Here is a 16,746-nt window from a genome sequence, read left to right as displayed (position 1 = left end):
ATAATGCCTTATATAGCTTGACTCTTGCCTCTGAAGGCCAATCTGGCCTTGTACAGGCCCCACTCTTTTCCTGCAGAAATGGCAGCATCTAGAACTCTGGTATATGTTCTTTGATCGTGTGTCCTGAAAGGTAGCTGGTCCTCCGTGGTACCACAGTAGTCCCTTGGTAGGAACATCTCCTAGTTTGGATCTGTTCTTCTTGAGCTTATGTTTAAGAGCTTACAGAGCAAGAGGAAAGACATTTAACTAAATCCATTGCCTTGCAGAAAGGCCCTAGGTCAGCACCGCACAGGAGAGATGTGTTCCTTGCCAAGTGGCTCGTAAATCTAATTGCATTTCACACTCGTTTAAAGAGTCTCCATTTGAAAGACTCCTATTAGTTAAGTGAGTATTAACTACTACCCGTGACAAATTACTCTCTAATCCTCTTGTTCTATAAATCAAGTGAGGCATATTTGGATTTTGCTTGTACTAGATGAATATAAATTTTAATAAATACAATATGTTTGGAATTAAATAATGAACTAGGAGAAGCGTAGCCGAAACAAAGTCTTCTGTCTGCGGATAACCACAAGGGGCTTAAGGTCTGAGAGCGGTTCTAGTCTGGTGCAAGAGCTGAGTCAGTCTACATTTTGCAGAGAGCAGATAAGCCAGGGTACACAAAGTGGATGATACAGGGTAGATGATTTCCCAGGCTGCCCCCAGCAACTACCTAATGCTTCCTCACTGTTTTATACTGCAGGCTTCATTCTTTCCAAGCCATTCTGCATGCTATAACCACATTCATCTCCTCAAAGCAATGCTTTGATTTTCCTCTTCTCTACTCCTTTGACAGGAAAGTGAGGCCCTCTAGGACACTAGACTTATCTCACCAGCCCAATCTCTGAGACTGGGACATGGACCCTCTTCTTCAGCTAGATGAGCCTCTTCTCCATTCTGGGAGGGAGCTTGCTCTGTTTTGCTGTGTCCATCCAACCCTGTCTAGCTCAGAAAGCCCTTCTATTTCCATTGTACAGAATCAAACCTCTCTTTTTCATGAGTCTCCTCAAATCCCCTTCTTTGGAACAGTTGTCTCTTGTCTCCCTGAAGCAACCCCCTCCTTCTTTGACCCCTAGAGCATTTACTGTCTACACTCCTCCTTGGGACCCAGCTATGACACCCTTGAATTTTTATTTAGCTTTGTATCTCTGTGTGCTATATATATATTCCCTATGTAGACTTGGAGCAATTTGAGTGTGGTGATGATATTCCAGAAGAAGCAGATAGGAGAAAGATTCACAAGTATTGATATCATATTAGGCATTTTACATATTTATTTCATTCTTAGAAATTCAAAGAGATGGAAATTATTGTCTCCATTTTGCTGATGAGGAAACTGATGTTCACAGAGGTTGTTATTTGCTCAAAATAGGAGGTTGATCTAGTAATAGAAACTGATTTGACTCCAGAGCCTTCAAGGTTGAAAGTGACTTCTGGATTCTGCAACTTGCTAGCTTCCCAACCTTGGGCAAATGGCTTAACCTTTCTAAACCTCATGTGTAAAATGAGATCAGAATAGTACCCGCCTCATCCTTTACCATGAAGACTCTCTAAAATGCTTAGCGCGGTACCTAACATGTAATAACTGCTCAATATACATCAGCAGCTAAAATTTCTGTTCCTACTGTTTTGACTACTGTTGTATTGATGGCTATTGCCACAGCCAGTACTACTAGTGCTCCAGGTACCCTGTCATTATAGCACACTGTCTCCAAGTCCCTGGCAGATTGTGCTGGGTAGTGGTGCTCATCCAGTGCCTGCTGTTTAGGCATGTGGCAGACACTTGGGTGGTCAGTTTTGTTTCCAAAAGAGCCCCCCTAATGTCCTTGAGCCATCCCGGCAGATATCCATCATATCTGTTGTAACACCACATTCATGTAAACTGTCCCCTCTCTTTCCAGTTTGCTCTGAAAATGAGTCTGAAGCCGAGGCTGACCAGCAGATGGATAATTTGTACCTGAAAGCCTTGGAGGGCTTCATTGCTGTGGTGACCCAAGATGGCGACATGATCTTTCTATCAGAAAACATCAGCAAGTTCATGGGACTCACCCAGGTGATCAATTCCTCTACCTCTTTCAGAAAGGGAAAACATTTCTATTTGGGGGATAAATTAGTGGAAGCTGTAGGTCACAATATCACTTGACCTTTCCCTGCACATGCCCACTCTGATGCTCGCTGCCTCGGGCCACAAACCCCAGGAACACGGTACCACCCACTGGAATTGGGTTTGGCACTGCATGTGGCCATCCTAATGGGCAGCTTTCTCCTGTTTAAATTCAGTTCAACCCTCATGAATCAAGCCCCTGCCCCCGTCAGTAGTCCTCTTCTAGTCCATGTACCTGTGGACCTAACACTGACCTGGGGTGGCTAGAAGAACTTCTTGATGCAATCTCCTCCCTGCCTCCAAATCTGCACAATGGCTCAGATTCTCTTGGAGCCTTTCACTTCAGTGTTGAGAATAATGAAACCTAACCTTGTTTTTGAAACAGGTAGAGCTAACAGGACACAGCATCTTTGACTTTACTCATCCCTGTGACCATGAGGAGATCCGTGAGAACCTGACTCTCAAAACTGGTAAAGTGTCTCTTCTTGCCCCCTCCCCCGCCCCCCAGGAGGGGATCTGCCTTCCCTTTGTCTAAAAGCAGAGGAAAGATGGCTCTTGGCCACAGTAATGGCCAGGAAAAAAAAGCTGACATCCATCAAAACCCCCAGCTGGCCCAACCCACCATATAGGCCGGTAGCCTGTGAGGTGAGATTAAGGGCACTAAAAGGATCCAATACTCAGAAATACTCCTGTGGGCCCCATGTGATGCCTGATCTCACATTTCCAGGGCCCTCCTTTGGGTTAGCACACTATCTCCAGGAGATTTCATCACCTAAGGGTCAAGCGCCTCTACCAAATGACACCACTCAAACCAATAAGCTCACCTGTGCCAAAGTGCCCAGAAGAGCTGTTGTCCTTCATACTACCCCAAACATGGACTTTAAGCAATCACTCATGCTCTCACATTTGTGGGTTCTGTGGGCAGGTCTCCTACTCCCCATGATATCAGCTGGGTGCAGTCATTGGGGGCTGGACTAGGCTGGGTTGATAGAGCAAGATGGCTCACCCATAGGCGTGGGGCCTGAGGCAGTTGGCTGGCAAGGTAGGTGACTGGACCTCTCTCTCCCACTTCATGGCTCTCAGGGCCTCTCCCTCTCCACGTGGAGTCTTCAGGGTGGCCATCTTACCTGGAAGCTCACAGCTCCCAAAAGAGCAAAAGTAGAAGCTGCAAGGGCTTCCCAAGGCCAAGTCCTGAAACTGGCACAGCAGCACTACTGCCCCATTTTGCTGGTTAGAGCAAGGTACAGACAGTCCTGATATGGTGTGGGAGGAACCCATACACAAGGCCATGAGTGTAGGGGGCCTGGCTCACTGGGGCCACCATTGGAGACTAGCTACCACAGCAGCCACAGCATGAACCTGGCCCTCTGGTGATGAGACATAGGGCAGGAGAGGGAACTTTCAAAGGTCTAATATACTGGACTCTGTCTGTGGGAGTATCTAGCAGATACCAGTGAACACAAGGATCCTCACAGGCAAAAGGCACTTTATAATGACAGTGAGGCTTCATTGTTATAACTGGGACATTCAAGAAAAGGCATGAGTGTCATCAAGAGGACTGAAGCTTTGGGCAGCAGTGGGGTTCCGTGTCCATCAAGATCCCTTCTGAAGCTGAGAATCTACCTACCACTGATCTGGGCAGACTCTGCCTACATCTAGAAATCCTCTTTAATGTCGATCACCTGCCTTTGCCATGGGTGTTGCCTGTCTGACCTGAATGACAGGTGGCAAGCCTGCACGGTTTTGCTCTTGTTGCCGCACTTGCTGCAGAAGGGACACTTGACTGGGTCACCTGAATGCAGGATCACAACAGCCTCTCCTTCTACTGCCACCCCTGACCTTTCACCCAGCCCCTCTGTTCCTAACTCAAAGCCTCCAGGACTCAGGTTGGGGGCATCCTGTGGTTACTGAAGGTCTTGTCTGCTGCTGAGAAAGTCTGTGCTTTATGGAACAGTCAGCTCTGTGGGGGTGGGACTGTCTCTCTCCTCTACTCCAGAAACCCACTTGCCCCTGAGTTTCTGATCTCAGTTCAACCACTGTCGGTAATCTCAGTTTGACTCTGTGACCTGAACTAAGTACCTCACTTCTATGTTCCTCAGAGTCTTTGTTTTCAAACTGACAGCATTAGATAAGGCCAAGTGTAGGACCTTCCAGTTCTCAAGTGCTATGACTCACAGCCAAGTGACCTCTAGTTATCTGAATAGAACTTTACATCTCTTGGTCTATGATTGGGAACTTGGAATCAAACTTGGCGAGTCAGCAAATTCTCACTAAAGTTGCCGACCTCTGAGTGGACTCATGCTCTGGAAACAAGGGGTTAGTATGAGTTCCTAAAGGAAGATAAGACATGAGGCAGATTGTGGAAGGCTTTGAAGGCCAGTAGAGGCCTTGAACTTTATCCTGCAGACAGTGGGTAGATCTTGAAGGTTTTGAAGTAGGGATGGAGTGATTTTCTTAGAACTCTATTTAGGGAAAAAAAATAACCAAATATCAGAATAAGAATTCAGAAATTAACAGGTTAGGAGTCCACATCATAACCCAAGCAAATAGTCGTAAATGAGTCTCTCCAGCCCCCTCAACCCTAACTCCTGGTGGTGGGTCCCAGCCCCCAAGGAGGTTTATCATATTATCTGCAAAACTGCCTCTAAAAACTAAAATTGTAAGAAGCATAGAGATGGTTTTATTATGGTGGAGGAATATTCTCTCTTTAAAACAACAACAAAGATTCGCCATTTGGTCTGTTTCTACTGGGCGCCCCAAAGGATGCATTCAGCTCAAGAGTGCCTCACAATTCATCTGACACACAATTCTTTGGGAATGTGTCAGTCAAATAAATTATGGTCCTCTGGTGGTGTAGGTGCAGAGGCTGGTGTCTTTGCCTGGAGGGAGGGATGTAACTATTTTAAGCAAGGCTCTAGATTGTTCTGTGATGCTGGGCAGAAGGAAGGAGTATGCTTCTTCCCTGGAGAAGGCCCAGGATGGAGGTGATGGTATAGACATCATTTAGATAGAGACAAGAAAGACTTGGCTGGCACTGCATTTACTACTGTGTTTAACAAAAAAGAAAGAGAAGGAGAAGAAAGAAAATAGGCTATTTGGAGTCTATGAGGGAGGAAGGAGGCTATGCTTTTGGACTTAGTGATTTATTTAATTCTAACTGAGAGAGAATGTGTCCCCAGCTTCAAAGTGGACTTGCTCACCCAATCCCAGAAGAGTTAGACCAGAGGTCTCTTGAGACTTGATACATGTCACTTTAGGAAAAAAAGCTAGTGGCATATAATTCTGCATGTAGCTATTACACGTTGTTCCAATTCCTGAGAGATTATAAAGAAAGGACAGGAGTGTCTTGAGGAAAGTCCTACCTAAAGAGACTTATACCCTTGTGGTCCCTCCCATCTGAACCCTAGACTTCCTATTGGAGCTCCTTGGCCTGACCCAGAAGTCGGCTGAGATAGTCACTCATTGTCTCTCCGCTGTTATGTGACAGTTGACCTGTGCTAGGTGTAGTGGGATGGAGTGGGACAGCTCCTACCTTCCAGGGGTCATGCTCCAGTTGAGGAGACAGTCTGGAGATGGGAGACCATTAGCCCACAGGCCATGATGGGGCTCAGTGGCTGTGGTGAGCGGCAAGTGCCGCAAGTACAGATACTTGGGAGATAGAAGAAAAAAGTGGCCCAGAAAAATGACAGCCGGGCCTTTGGTAATGTAAATGTAAAACGTATGCAACTGGTTCCCTGACCCTTCTCCATTCAGGTTCTGGTTTTGGGAAGAAAAGCAAAGATATGTCCACAGAGCGGGACTTCTTCATGAGGATGAAGTGCACGGTCACCAACAGAGGCCGCACCGTCAACCTCAAGTCAGCCACCTGGAAGGTAGGACACCACCAGGCCTGGGCTGGAGTCCTAGGTGTGGGCAGAGGGTGGATACCTAAAGCCCTGCGCTCCACTCCAGACTCTCAGCCCCACAGCTGACCTCTGTTGCTGGTCCCCAGGTCTTGCACTGCACTGGCCAGGTGAAAGTCTACAACAACTGTCCCCCTCACAGTAGTCTCTGCGGCTACAAGGAGCCTCTGCTGTCCTGCCTCATCGTCATGTGTGAACCCATCCAGCACCCATCCCACATGGACATCCCCCTGGACAGCAAGACCTTCCTAAGCCGCCACAGCATGGACATGAAGTTCACCTACTGCGATGACAGGTATGATGTGTATACTGTGGGAAGGGGTGGGACTTACCCACCCTTTTTTGTGATTATACCTGTAGAGAAGGGATGGGAATGGGGCATAAACCATGTTTTGCTGGGTGCAAGTTTGTAGGCCTGTGTTGTATTTCCTTCCATCAGTAGTCCTCAGAGCTTCCTAGAACTGTATTTGAAAGTCTCCCATTGACACAGCCTCAGGATTCTTCTGCAGAGTTGTTCTGGAATGTGACTTGTCATCGTGGTGGTGTGCACATATTTGTCCACATACATGTCAGGCTCCTGACGAAACTCCAAGGCACTCTTCTGCTCCAGAAGAAAGGGGTCTAGAGATTTCTATTAATTCTCTCAATTCAGAGGCCAGCCAGGGGCCTCGGGTTCTGGCCCTTGAAGTTGACCATGGTTGGCTGGTTTCCCCTCATTCTCTTCCATAACTAACTGAACTTTTCCCTCCGCCTTTACCCCTCCCATGTGCAGCAGCCACCATCTAGCCTAGTTCTGAAGGCTTCTAGATTAGAGGAGCTAAGCCAGATTCTCACCCCAATTCCAGGCCCGATGAAATTCTCTCAGGAGCACAGTAGTGGTTAAGAGCATGGAATCAGGCTGGTTGGCCTGATTCAGCAGTAGCTCTTATTCTAACCTTTACTGAAGTTGTTGAGAGAGCACCTAAGACTGCACAGGGAAGCTGTGTCATCTCTAGTTCCCACTCCAAGCTGAGGGTTAACACAGTGGAGAAGAGGCCAGGGTTGTCATGAGTGGGAGTCTGAACCCCACCATAGCTCCTAACTTCTACTGTCCTGCCTCTGTGACTTTGAGGCCTGGTAGTCAGGAGGTAAAGAAGGAAGACAGGAAGGTCAGAGGTGATGGGCAGTAGCCAGCACCAGGAGTGGGGCAGGAGAAACCTAGAAAAGGGACTGGGCCTGGGGCAGGCCTGGCTCAAGTGAATGCTGCCGTGTCTTGCTGACTAGCATACCCCAGAAGTATCCTTCAGGGAAGAGCTCCCCCAGCCCAACCTCAGCTTTCTGCAGTATCCAGAATCAACACTTTACCATCCCAAACTCTCTACCACTCCCCTGAAATGGAGATAATACTTTCCTAGCCTGTTCCCCAGGGTCATTGTAGGATGAGGTAACGTGGAAGCCTGGGAAAGCACAGCACTATAACACACTCGTGAGCCTTCTTGTTATTGCATATGCCTCGCTTCTGCCCTTGGTGTCCCCAGAGCAAAATCTTCCCCTTAAACCCAAGGAGTCAAGTTCACTTCGGAAGGCCCAGGGCCCAGCTGAGGAAGAAGAGACCACCAGCAAAAGACTGTCATGTCTTCCCCACCAGCAGGAACCAACCACCAGTCCCAGGAAGGGAGCTCCTACCCAGCCTCCCCCCACCCCTCTGCCCCTTTCTTTTGTCAGCTAGGCATCCCAGGGCATCTGGTTTCTTCATAGGTGTGGCCCTGCTCTCCAGATTAGGCTGAGTCTTTCTCCTCTGATTCTGGAAGGACTTGGTATTGGTTGTTGGCTCTTCTTCCTTGAGATTGACCTCCACTTGTGGCATAATTTCAGAATTTTTGTAAAAGTGTCCTTGAGGCATTCCTGTACTCTCAGTTCTTACCATAATTGGGCCAGGACTCAAAGCTCTGGGCGGCAGTAGATAGTTATATAAGTAGAAAAAAGAGCTCCCACCTCATAGGGAGAAATAGACATGTCTGAAGGCTTTTGTCCTGCAATGTCATCAAGGCAGCATTTATTGATAGTGTTGCTGCTGCTACGGTTGTGAGGACAAAAAATGTCGGTGATAATAATGATTGGAGAGAAGACTGCTCAAAAGGTAGGCATGAGAGGAATCCGTGCTCTGGGTAAGGTATTTATCAGATGCAGTTCTTGCCTCAATGGTCTTCTGAGTTGACATGGGAAATCCCAGTGCCCAGTCCACATGTCATTACTTTGAGGTGAAGTGGTGCTCAGGATACCTCAGCCATATAGCTCAGGAGCAACCACAAAGCTGGAGATGATGAACCCTGGAGGTGGCCCTTGTATGTGAAGCACAGTCATCATGCAACTCTAAACTGCAGGGAAAACCCGACTGTCCTAGAAAACAAGCTGCCATCCCTAGATAATAGCAAAAAGATAAATTTTTTTTTTTAAAAAAAGGCTCAAGACTATGTTCTTGCTAAAGTGAGGGAGGAAAAATCCCCTAAAAAGGATAATTCAGTGTTAATCCATTACTCCTTGTCTTGGTTTGAATGAGTTTCAGGTAATTTTCTAAAAGCATTAACCTTTGGATTAAAAAGAGGGAACAAAACACAAGAAGTTGGGTGCCTAAAACTGTTGAAGGGGAAACATACACAGAGGGGAGACACACCAGGCCAGACATCTCAGTTTGGTTTAGGACTGGTGGGCAGAGTAGATACTGGCTTAAAGGAACCTGTCATTTAGGGCTTTGTGACTCATACTGTGGAGAGAGATGTCACTTCTAAGTTCTGTAGGATACTTTGCATTTTCAGCAAAATCTTGCCTTTCAAGGAACCTAATTACATGGCCTCAACTCTGAATTCAGTGGTGCTGCAAAGAAGAATGTAGAAGCATGTAAACATACAGAATGCTGTGCCACACAGAAGTTGTGTTTAACCGATTAGCAGATTAGTTAACAAGGGCACAGACAAGGCTTAGACAGTTTATGAAGTGACTATTTTAAGTCCTTAATCCCTAAGTGTTATTTCTCAATTGCTTTGATGAGGACTTGAGTTTTTGTTGTTTTTTGTTTTGTTTTGTTTTCACTTTTGCATTGGGATGGGGAGAAGTGCATGTACACGCACACACCCTTGTGAGACAGATGTTTAAAATACCAACACCTACATACGACTGTGAATGGGGGACAGGGCTCCATTTGCATCAGAGAATTAACTTAGTTTAATGACCTCTGACACAGGAGGGGCTATGATTTCCCCCAAAGGGGATTGTTTTCCCATAAGGAAAGTGAACAAGAATTTGAAGAAAGTCAAGCAGTTCAAATCCACAAAATCAATTTTGAGGCGGTTTGACACTTTACCTAGATGTAATGAGACCACAGACAGAAACAAACCAAAAGAAAGGAGTCAAATAGAAAAAGAGAAGAGAGAACAGAGGGGGAAAGGGGAGAAAATTAAATTTAAAAACAAAAGAGAGAGAAGAGAGAGGACTCTGATCTTGTGTTGCACTCTCAGGTTTCCAAAATGAATCGGACCAGTAAGAGTCTATTCTGAAATGTCTGATACTGAACAAAGGCGTGTAGATGATTCAAAGTGCATTTGCCCTCCCCTTAATAAAGGGTCAGAGAGCTATATGAAGTCTTGCATTAATTATTTGAGTTATAGCAAATATATTTAAAAGTCTAAAACAACTTATATGTCAGTCACATTTATGCATTCAGATTAAGTATCCCTTATCTGAAATTCATGGGACCAAAAGTATTTCAGATTTTGGAGATTTTTAGATTTTGGAATGTTTGCAAAGACTTTAATGGTTGAGCATTCCTCATCTGAAAATCCAAGATTTTCTGAAATCTGAAACTTTTGAATATCACATTGTCACCGTTTGGATTTCAGATTTTCTGATTAGAGACACTCTACTTATTTATGATCTATTGCTCTAGACAAGGGGACTCAAGTTGCATAGTGAGTTAAAGAAAAAACAATGTCTTGATTATAAGTATAATCATGACTCAACTGTAAATATTACACTCTTTCCTAAAATACCGAGTAACCAATTCATGAACTGCTATTTATTGAGCATCTGCTTTGTATCTAACCCTGTTCAAGAGACTATTATATCCAAGAAGTAGTAGAGATTATTCCCGATTTCCAAGAGTTTAGAGTTTGAGAGAGAAGCAACTTAATGAAACCACAGTGAGAGGTATAAAATGAAACATCCCACTCACCTAAAAGAAAGACAAAATTGTTTCCAAGTAATTTAACTTTAAAATGGGGTGAGTTCTTTAAATTCTCGTGGAGATGCCATCTAGTGGCAAAAGAGAGTAACTGTGAAGGACACGGAGCCACTCACCAAGGAGACTGGAGCAAAGTTTACCCCACTGTGATTTTTGTGAGTTCTGTGAGTCTTCTTGTAGCTTAGAAATAAATTATAAAACAGAATTACGTACAAAGGATCCAGTGTCACTGGAAGGATAAGTATAAAAATTACAGTTAAAATTTCAAGTTAATAAAGAGGGTCTTTTAATCTTTACAGATAGAGAATTTGAGGACAACCCTGTTTTGTCGATGAATTAAGTCAGTATAGGATGTAATAAAACCAGGAGTCACAGTGGGAAGAGTTCAAATGAATGCATTCTAAGTCCTGTGTATTTGGATAAGTCTTATGATGAATTCATTTTATACAAATTCAGGAATAATGAAGATAGCGAAAGTGAGGGAAGAATAGAGGATCATAGAAGAATATCAATAAAGAATATTATACCATATATCAAGATAGCTGGAAAGTAGTTTGAAGTCTGAGAATAAAATAGTCTGACTTTGTGCAAATTAATAGTAAAAGATAATATTCTTTCATTGTTTAGTGAGTACATTTAATAAATAATTTTGCTACTTTTTAGAGGGTGGGTGCCGTATTAAATTCAAGGTGATCTTTCAAAGTAATGTATTACATGTATTTTATTTTCCTATGTAGTCTCTTCTAAGTATTCTTGCATTCTTATTCCTTAGCTGTTTTCTGAATATTTTAAGTAAGACCGTGTAGTGTGCTTCTTTAGGCCCTAAGGTAGAGGGAATATCAAATGCTCTCCAGGTACATCTGTGTCTGCTCGGCTGACTTTCTGGAACTAGCAGAGTTTGAATAAGAAATGCTTTTATATTATTCTGTCTCATCTAGGCAGCATGAAATACTCCCTAGAAGAGGCAACTCTATAAATTCTCTTTGGAAGTTATCTCAAAGTTTAATGGACCTCTCAATTCAAAAATTATTCCTTCTGTATGATCTGCTTCTCACTTTTCATAGTTCAAAGCAAATTTCCTCTTACTGTTCATAGGTTTTGGGATAATGACAGACAGCCATGGCATTTGTTGGCACTCAGGGCAGGATCAGTCCTGGACTGAGCCAGGGCTACTTCCCTGTGTATAAATTCACCCCATGTAACCCCCTGTGACCCATCACACCTGATATAATAAAGAAAAACTGACTTTCCATTAACTGCATAGAATTCATATAACTGAGGCAATATTTGAGGAAAACAAAAGGTTTAGGACTATCATTTAAATCAAACAAAATCTGGGTAAAATTTATTAATACAAACAGGCTTTGAAATCTGAGCTAATGAATAATCTAGATAAAATTACATATAAGAGGAAGTGAGGGGAAAGGGAAAAAAACAAGGGGGAGAAATGAATTACAGTAGATGGGGTAGAGAGAGAAGATGGGAGGGGAGGGGAGGGGAGGGGGGATAGTAGAGGATAGGAAAGGCAGCAGAACACAACAGACACTAGTATGGCAATATGTAAAAACGTGGATGTGTAACCGATATGATTCTGCAATCTGTATATGGGGTAAAAATGGGAGTTCATAACCCACTTGAATCAAATGTATGAAATATGATATGTTAAGAACTATGTAATGTTTTGAACAACTAATAATAAAAATTTTTTAAAAAGAATAATCTAGATATTACTAAGGAAATGCAGTGTCAACGCTTGTAAGTGTGTATAGAGACTAAAATGTTCACACCACACATTTCCAGAAGGATGGAAGGACAGGGAAGAATTTAATATCAGTATTTATTGGCAAATGCATTCTCTGGAAAATAGGTAGTTATAAAGCACTTAAAACTTTTGTCCTCTTAAATAATTGAAATACTCTCTAGTCATCTTGTTTAGATGCTTAGTTTACTAGCAGAGCCTTCCCTGTGTAGGGGACAGGGGTAAAAGCTGTGGCCTGACCTTGGTTGCCTACAGGCAGCGGCATCTGAAGCCAAGCAGTTTGACTGCCACACCACATGGACAGGCCATGGAGGTCACCGGCTGGGGAGGAGAACGAGCCCTCACAGCCTGTGGCTGGACTTCTTCTGTCTCTTGAGGTGATGGCACTCAGAAAATAATCTCCTCCCTCTTCCTCAGCTACAGATTGTCCATTTTGAACGGAGCTTCTGGACATTTTTTAAGGAAGAAGAGCAGTTGAGGGACCATGAATGACTCTGTTCCCACTGACAGGCACTTCTCACTCAGGAGTGGCCTGGCCCCCTCCTTTACTTGGGGAACAGTAACTTCAGAACTGAACCGCCCTTTTGTCTCCATATTTCCTATTTTCTCTTTTCCTTCTCCTGTCTCAGTGTGGCTGTCTTCTTTGTCTACATCTCCCCTCACTGAGTCTTTGGTCTACTTTATGATGAAAGGGCACTCACCGTCCTTATTGTTGAAATCTAGGGAATTAAGGCCTTAAGAGCTCTGTTTCCTTAAAGTGGAGCCATCCTACTGAGTTGACTTTGAAATTTGTGGATGAACTCAAACTGATTTTTTTTTCCCCTGTGAGTTAAGCATCCTTAATTAGGAAGAAGGAGAAAAAAAAAAAAAAAAAAGGTTCCCTGCCCTGATGGAGATTGCAGATGAAACTGTTATCACAGCCCTGCTCTGGTGGTGTGTCCGGAGCCCCGGGAAATGAGCGGGGAAGGCCCCTGTGTGCTGCAGTAGCCAATCCTATAAACAAGCTCGGTTCATTAACCTTCCCGCCCGGCGTCGACGTGCCTGCAGTTGGGGGCAAATGACCATTAGCTTTAAGTTGGGGTTTCCTGGCTTTGTAAAGCCTGACAACTCGAACATTCTTCAATTGTGTTCGGGATATGTGTATTTCCCAGTTTTTACAGTAGTCTGTTTAAAGGAATGAAGAAAGAGACATTAAATATTTATTTTAGTTGACAAGATAAATGACAGCTGCTAGGAAGAAGATATCTGGCAATTTTGAAATCTAGGTTTGTTTGTCCACTTCTAAAACATGCCCATTGTGTGTGTGTGTGTGCCTTTCAATGGATATTACGTTAATTAGATTAGAAAAACATCTTATGAAGCTGATTATAATATTTACTTTGAACATTTTTAATTAAAAGATTCTAATCTTGAAAGGAAATTTAATTCCTCCAGGAAATAGAATCATATCTTTCCTAGAATGCCTGTAGACTCATTATTGAGGGTCTCTAGAAAATTCTAGCCCTGCCCAGGAATGGGAGCAGCTTATCTGGAAAATCAGTGAGCCTGTAAATGGACAGCTGTTGTTAGCAGGGCCACCAGAATGGTTTCAGTTCCCAGGCTAAGCCTGAGATGCATTTGACTCAAAAGACAAGCTGTTTGGTTGTAGGGCCAGCACCTTTCTACCACCTTATTCTCCTTTCATCATCACCAAGCCAAGGTGCCCTTGAGTGCTTCCCCCCAGGGTCAGCTTCAGCAAACAAGTCATTGCCAGTGAGCTCAGAGACCTCTTTAGTCTGAGCTAAGTGAGGGGACAGATCCTCCTGCTGCGAGACCAGCTGCCTGGTATAAGGGGCAGCTGGAGTCTCACTGGAGAAACTACTGCTGGGCGATGAGCTGAGACCTGAGCCTCTCAGCCCAGATGAGCTTCCCACTGTGTGAAAGGCTCTCACTTCCCAAGTCTCATCCCAGCAGACAACTTGCCTCTTTGCTGCTCACATTAATTCCAGACACCTTACAGAGCAGAGAAAAGATGGATTGGATGTCCTGAGGGTTGCTGCAGGCTGTGTGTGCATGCACCAGGACATGTTGATGCTGTTAATCCTGCTTAAAGAAGAAAAGTAGATGCTTAGTGCCAGGTTCCTAGCAGTGCTGGGAGAGACAGGCTTCGGCTGCACCTTAGAGAAAAATGGTCTGCTGGCCAGGTGCTAAAGTACTTACTAGGCTTCCATTGTAGGGGAGGCAAAAGGAGAAGGTGACCCTTGAGTTCAGGGACTGACAGAGAATGATATGAAGAGTCAAATGCACGCTCTTGGTGACATTGCATGCCCTTTAGGACTTACTGAGGAGACAGTCGTGAGGGCTGGAGGAGTTGGTGAGGGCTCTATGGAGAAGGTGAGGTTCTTGATCTGGCCATGCAAAAGTCAGGACTTGGAAAAACTGGAGGAGAAGAGGCCTAAAAGCCTAGCGGCAGGAATGAGTTTGCCAGGGCTGGGGAAGTGTGACAGCAGGGACACCAAAACAGAGAGCACATGGCACAATGGCATACTGCAGATTAGTTGAAAATCAAGTTGTTTGGAAGATGGAGACTGGATTTGGGTGGGGGATGTTGGAAGTCAGGCAGTTGACTCTTGCTGTGGTTGGCAACATGGAACTCTGTGGGTGCTTAACTAAGGGGATGCAGGAGGGAAAGATTATTTTAGGGGAATTGAGTCTGCAGGTCACCCAGTTTGTAGCTCAAGGTCATTCCGGTAGAGGGTAATCCACATGCAAAGTGGAAATTCCATGGGCCCAAGTGGGGAAACAGCAGTCTTTGTCTCTGTGTTAACCAGGAGTGAGGAAGAGCCGGGGAAGGGGAGCCCACCTATGCTAAGATTCCACTCTGCTTCCTGTTTCCTGTCTCCCTCTTCCTGTTCTACATTCCCGTATGGATGCCGATGGGCATCCTCTGATACCTACAGGTCATGTGTCTGAAGCAGCTCATCATGACAAGCCTCAAGCAGCACTTCTAATTTGTGATAGGCCAGGTAAACAGGAGAATGAGGGGGAAAATGTGTGAGATAACAAAGATTGTGAAAAATAATTTTGGTGTGACACGGGAGAGGGATCAGCCCAAGAACATGGTGGCTCTTAGGCAGGGCTTTGTTGATTCTGATGATTCCAGCACAGATCCAAGGGGGTAAAGTGATTCTTCATGGTTCTCCACATTGTGTCTTTTCTCTGCCTACTTCCACCCAAATCAGACTCCCAACAGAAGGAACGCAGGGGCCTTTGGGACAGCTGCACCCTTCAGAGCCTCCTGTTTTTCAGGGAGGGTAGCAAGGAGGTGCACTTCTCCACCTGGCTTCCGGTTTCTTCCTCCCAACTTCCCTTGCCCTCCTTCCCTTCTTAGGGAGAGGGAGAGACCAGTAGAAGCAGCTGAGGAAGGTAGACACAGAATGCCTGAGGCCATGGGCAGCTCCTGAGAAGAAGCATCCAGGCCCTGAGGTTTTAGTGCAGATGGGCTCCCTACTCCTCCTTTCTCTGTGCTCAGCACAGAGACCAACACTGCTGTTTCCCCACTTGGGCCCACAGAATTTCCACTTTGCAAGTGGATCACCCTCTACTAGAATGAGCTTGAGCTAGTAATCAGGAGCCTCGGCTTTCACTTTGGCTCTGTCCCTGGACACTTGTTGGACATCAAGCGAATTGTCTGCCCTCCTCTGTCTCCATTCCTTTATCTGGAAACTTGTGGAGTGGGGGTGTGAGCCCCTTCAGTGGTTCTTGTGTGTGTATGGCGGGGGCAGGGGTGCTATTCTTCCCCCACAGAATAACCTCAGGAAGAGCAGAACAGCAGGGGTTTGGCTAGACCCACAATTGCAGGTTGAACATGATGGTTGCTTGAATAAACAGTGTGACCAGGAAGTCCAAGTTATATTCACCTTTTATTTCATCTTCTGGGTTTAACTTCTTGAGCCCCTGCTCACATGCTATGTGAAGTTCATGTGGTTTTTCTTCCTCACATGCTTTTTTTGTTTTTTCTTAACATTCAGAATCACAGAACTGATTGGTTACCACCCCGAGGAGCTGCTTGGCCGCTCAGCCTATGAATTCTACCATGCACTGGACTCAGAGAACATGACCAAAAGTCACCAGAACTGTAAGTTCTAAGAGGGCCCCATGGGACATCCCTGTGTTGGTAGAATCTGGCCTTCAGTGGGGTGTGACTGATGAGACAGAAGACTGGGTCACTTCCTTCCTATAGCTGCCATCTTGTGTGGCACATAACAGCCTTCAAGTCATTAGAAAACCAAGGCAGCCACTAGCCTATAGAATGCTTCCATGCACATTAGAGAAAGGACTCTTCCTCCAAGGAACAGACACACCCAAGCCAAGGCCTACAGCTTGGAGAGTGGAGGGTGCACTGCATCTCAGTCCCCACATGCCACCTGCACTGAGCATTCTTCTGTACACCTTTTGGGACAGCATGAAATCAGCTTGGGCTTGTGCTATAAATGCAAGAACATCTGTGCATAGAAGAGGAGGAATGGGGAAATTAAGGAAAGAAGAAAGGGCACCTAAGTTGGATCTTGAAGGATAGAGAAGGATGGGGCTCCACAGAGGGGAAGGTAGTATGACACCCTCTTCAGACAGGTGTGGGGGCAGCCCTAGTTCTCTACAAGGTCACCTGCCAGATCAACATAACTTTAGAGGAGGCTGTCCATGTGACAAGGTGTGGGGGAATGGAAACTGCTCTGTAGCTTGGGGA

The 16,746-nt window shown here is 45.1% G+C and overlaps 1 protein-coding gene across 1 annotated transcript in view; it reads left to right on the top strand.

The window, feature by feature from the left end:
- Positions 1-16,746, top strand: part of Epas1 (endothelial PAS domain protein 1) — an 82,448-nt gene that overhangs the window by 50,184 nt on the left and 15,518 nt on the right. Inside the window, exons 3-7 of the mRNA XM_046424877.2 lie at positions 1,941-2,092; positions 2,529-2,613; positions 5,897-6,015; positions 6,135-6,340; positions 16,031-16,137. Coding sequence (XP_046280833.1) covers positions 1,941-2,092; positions 2,529-2,613; positions 5,897-6,015; positions 6,135-6,340; positions 16,031-16,137 — 669 coding nt within the window. The remainder of the gene's footprint in view (positions 1-1,940; positions 2,093-2,528; positions 2,614-5,896; positions 6,016-6,134; positions 6,341-16,030; positions 16,138-16,746) is intronic.

This window comes from Marmota monax, unplaced genomic scaffold, assembly GCF_021218885.2.
Source record: "Marmota monax isolate L192 unplaced genomic scaffold, Marmota_monax_Labrador192_F-V1.1 WCK01_AAM20220418_F8-fsc00015, whole genome shotgun sequence".
Classification (NCBI taxonomy): domain Eukaryota; kingdom Metazoa; phylum Chordata; class Mammalia; order Rodentia; family Sciuridae; genus Marmota; species Marmota monax.
Note: the sequence above shows the minus strand (reverse complement) of the source record. Positions and strands in the feature narration are given on the sequence as shown.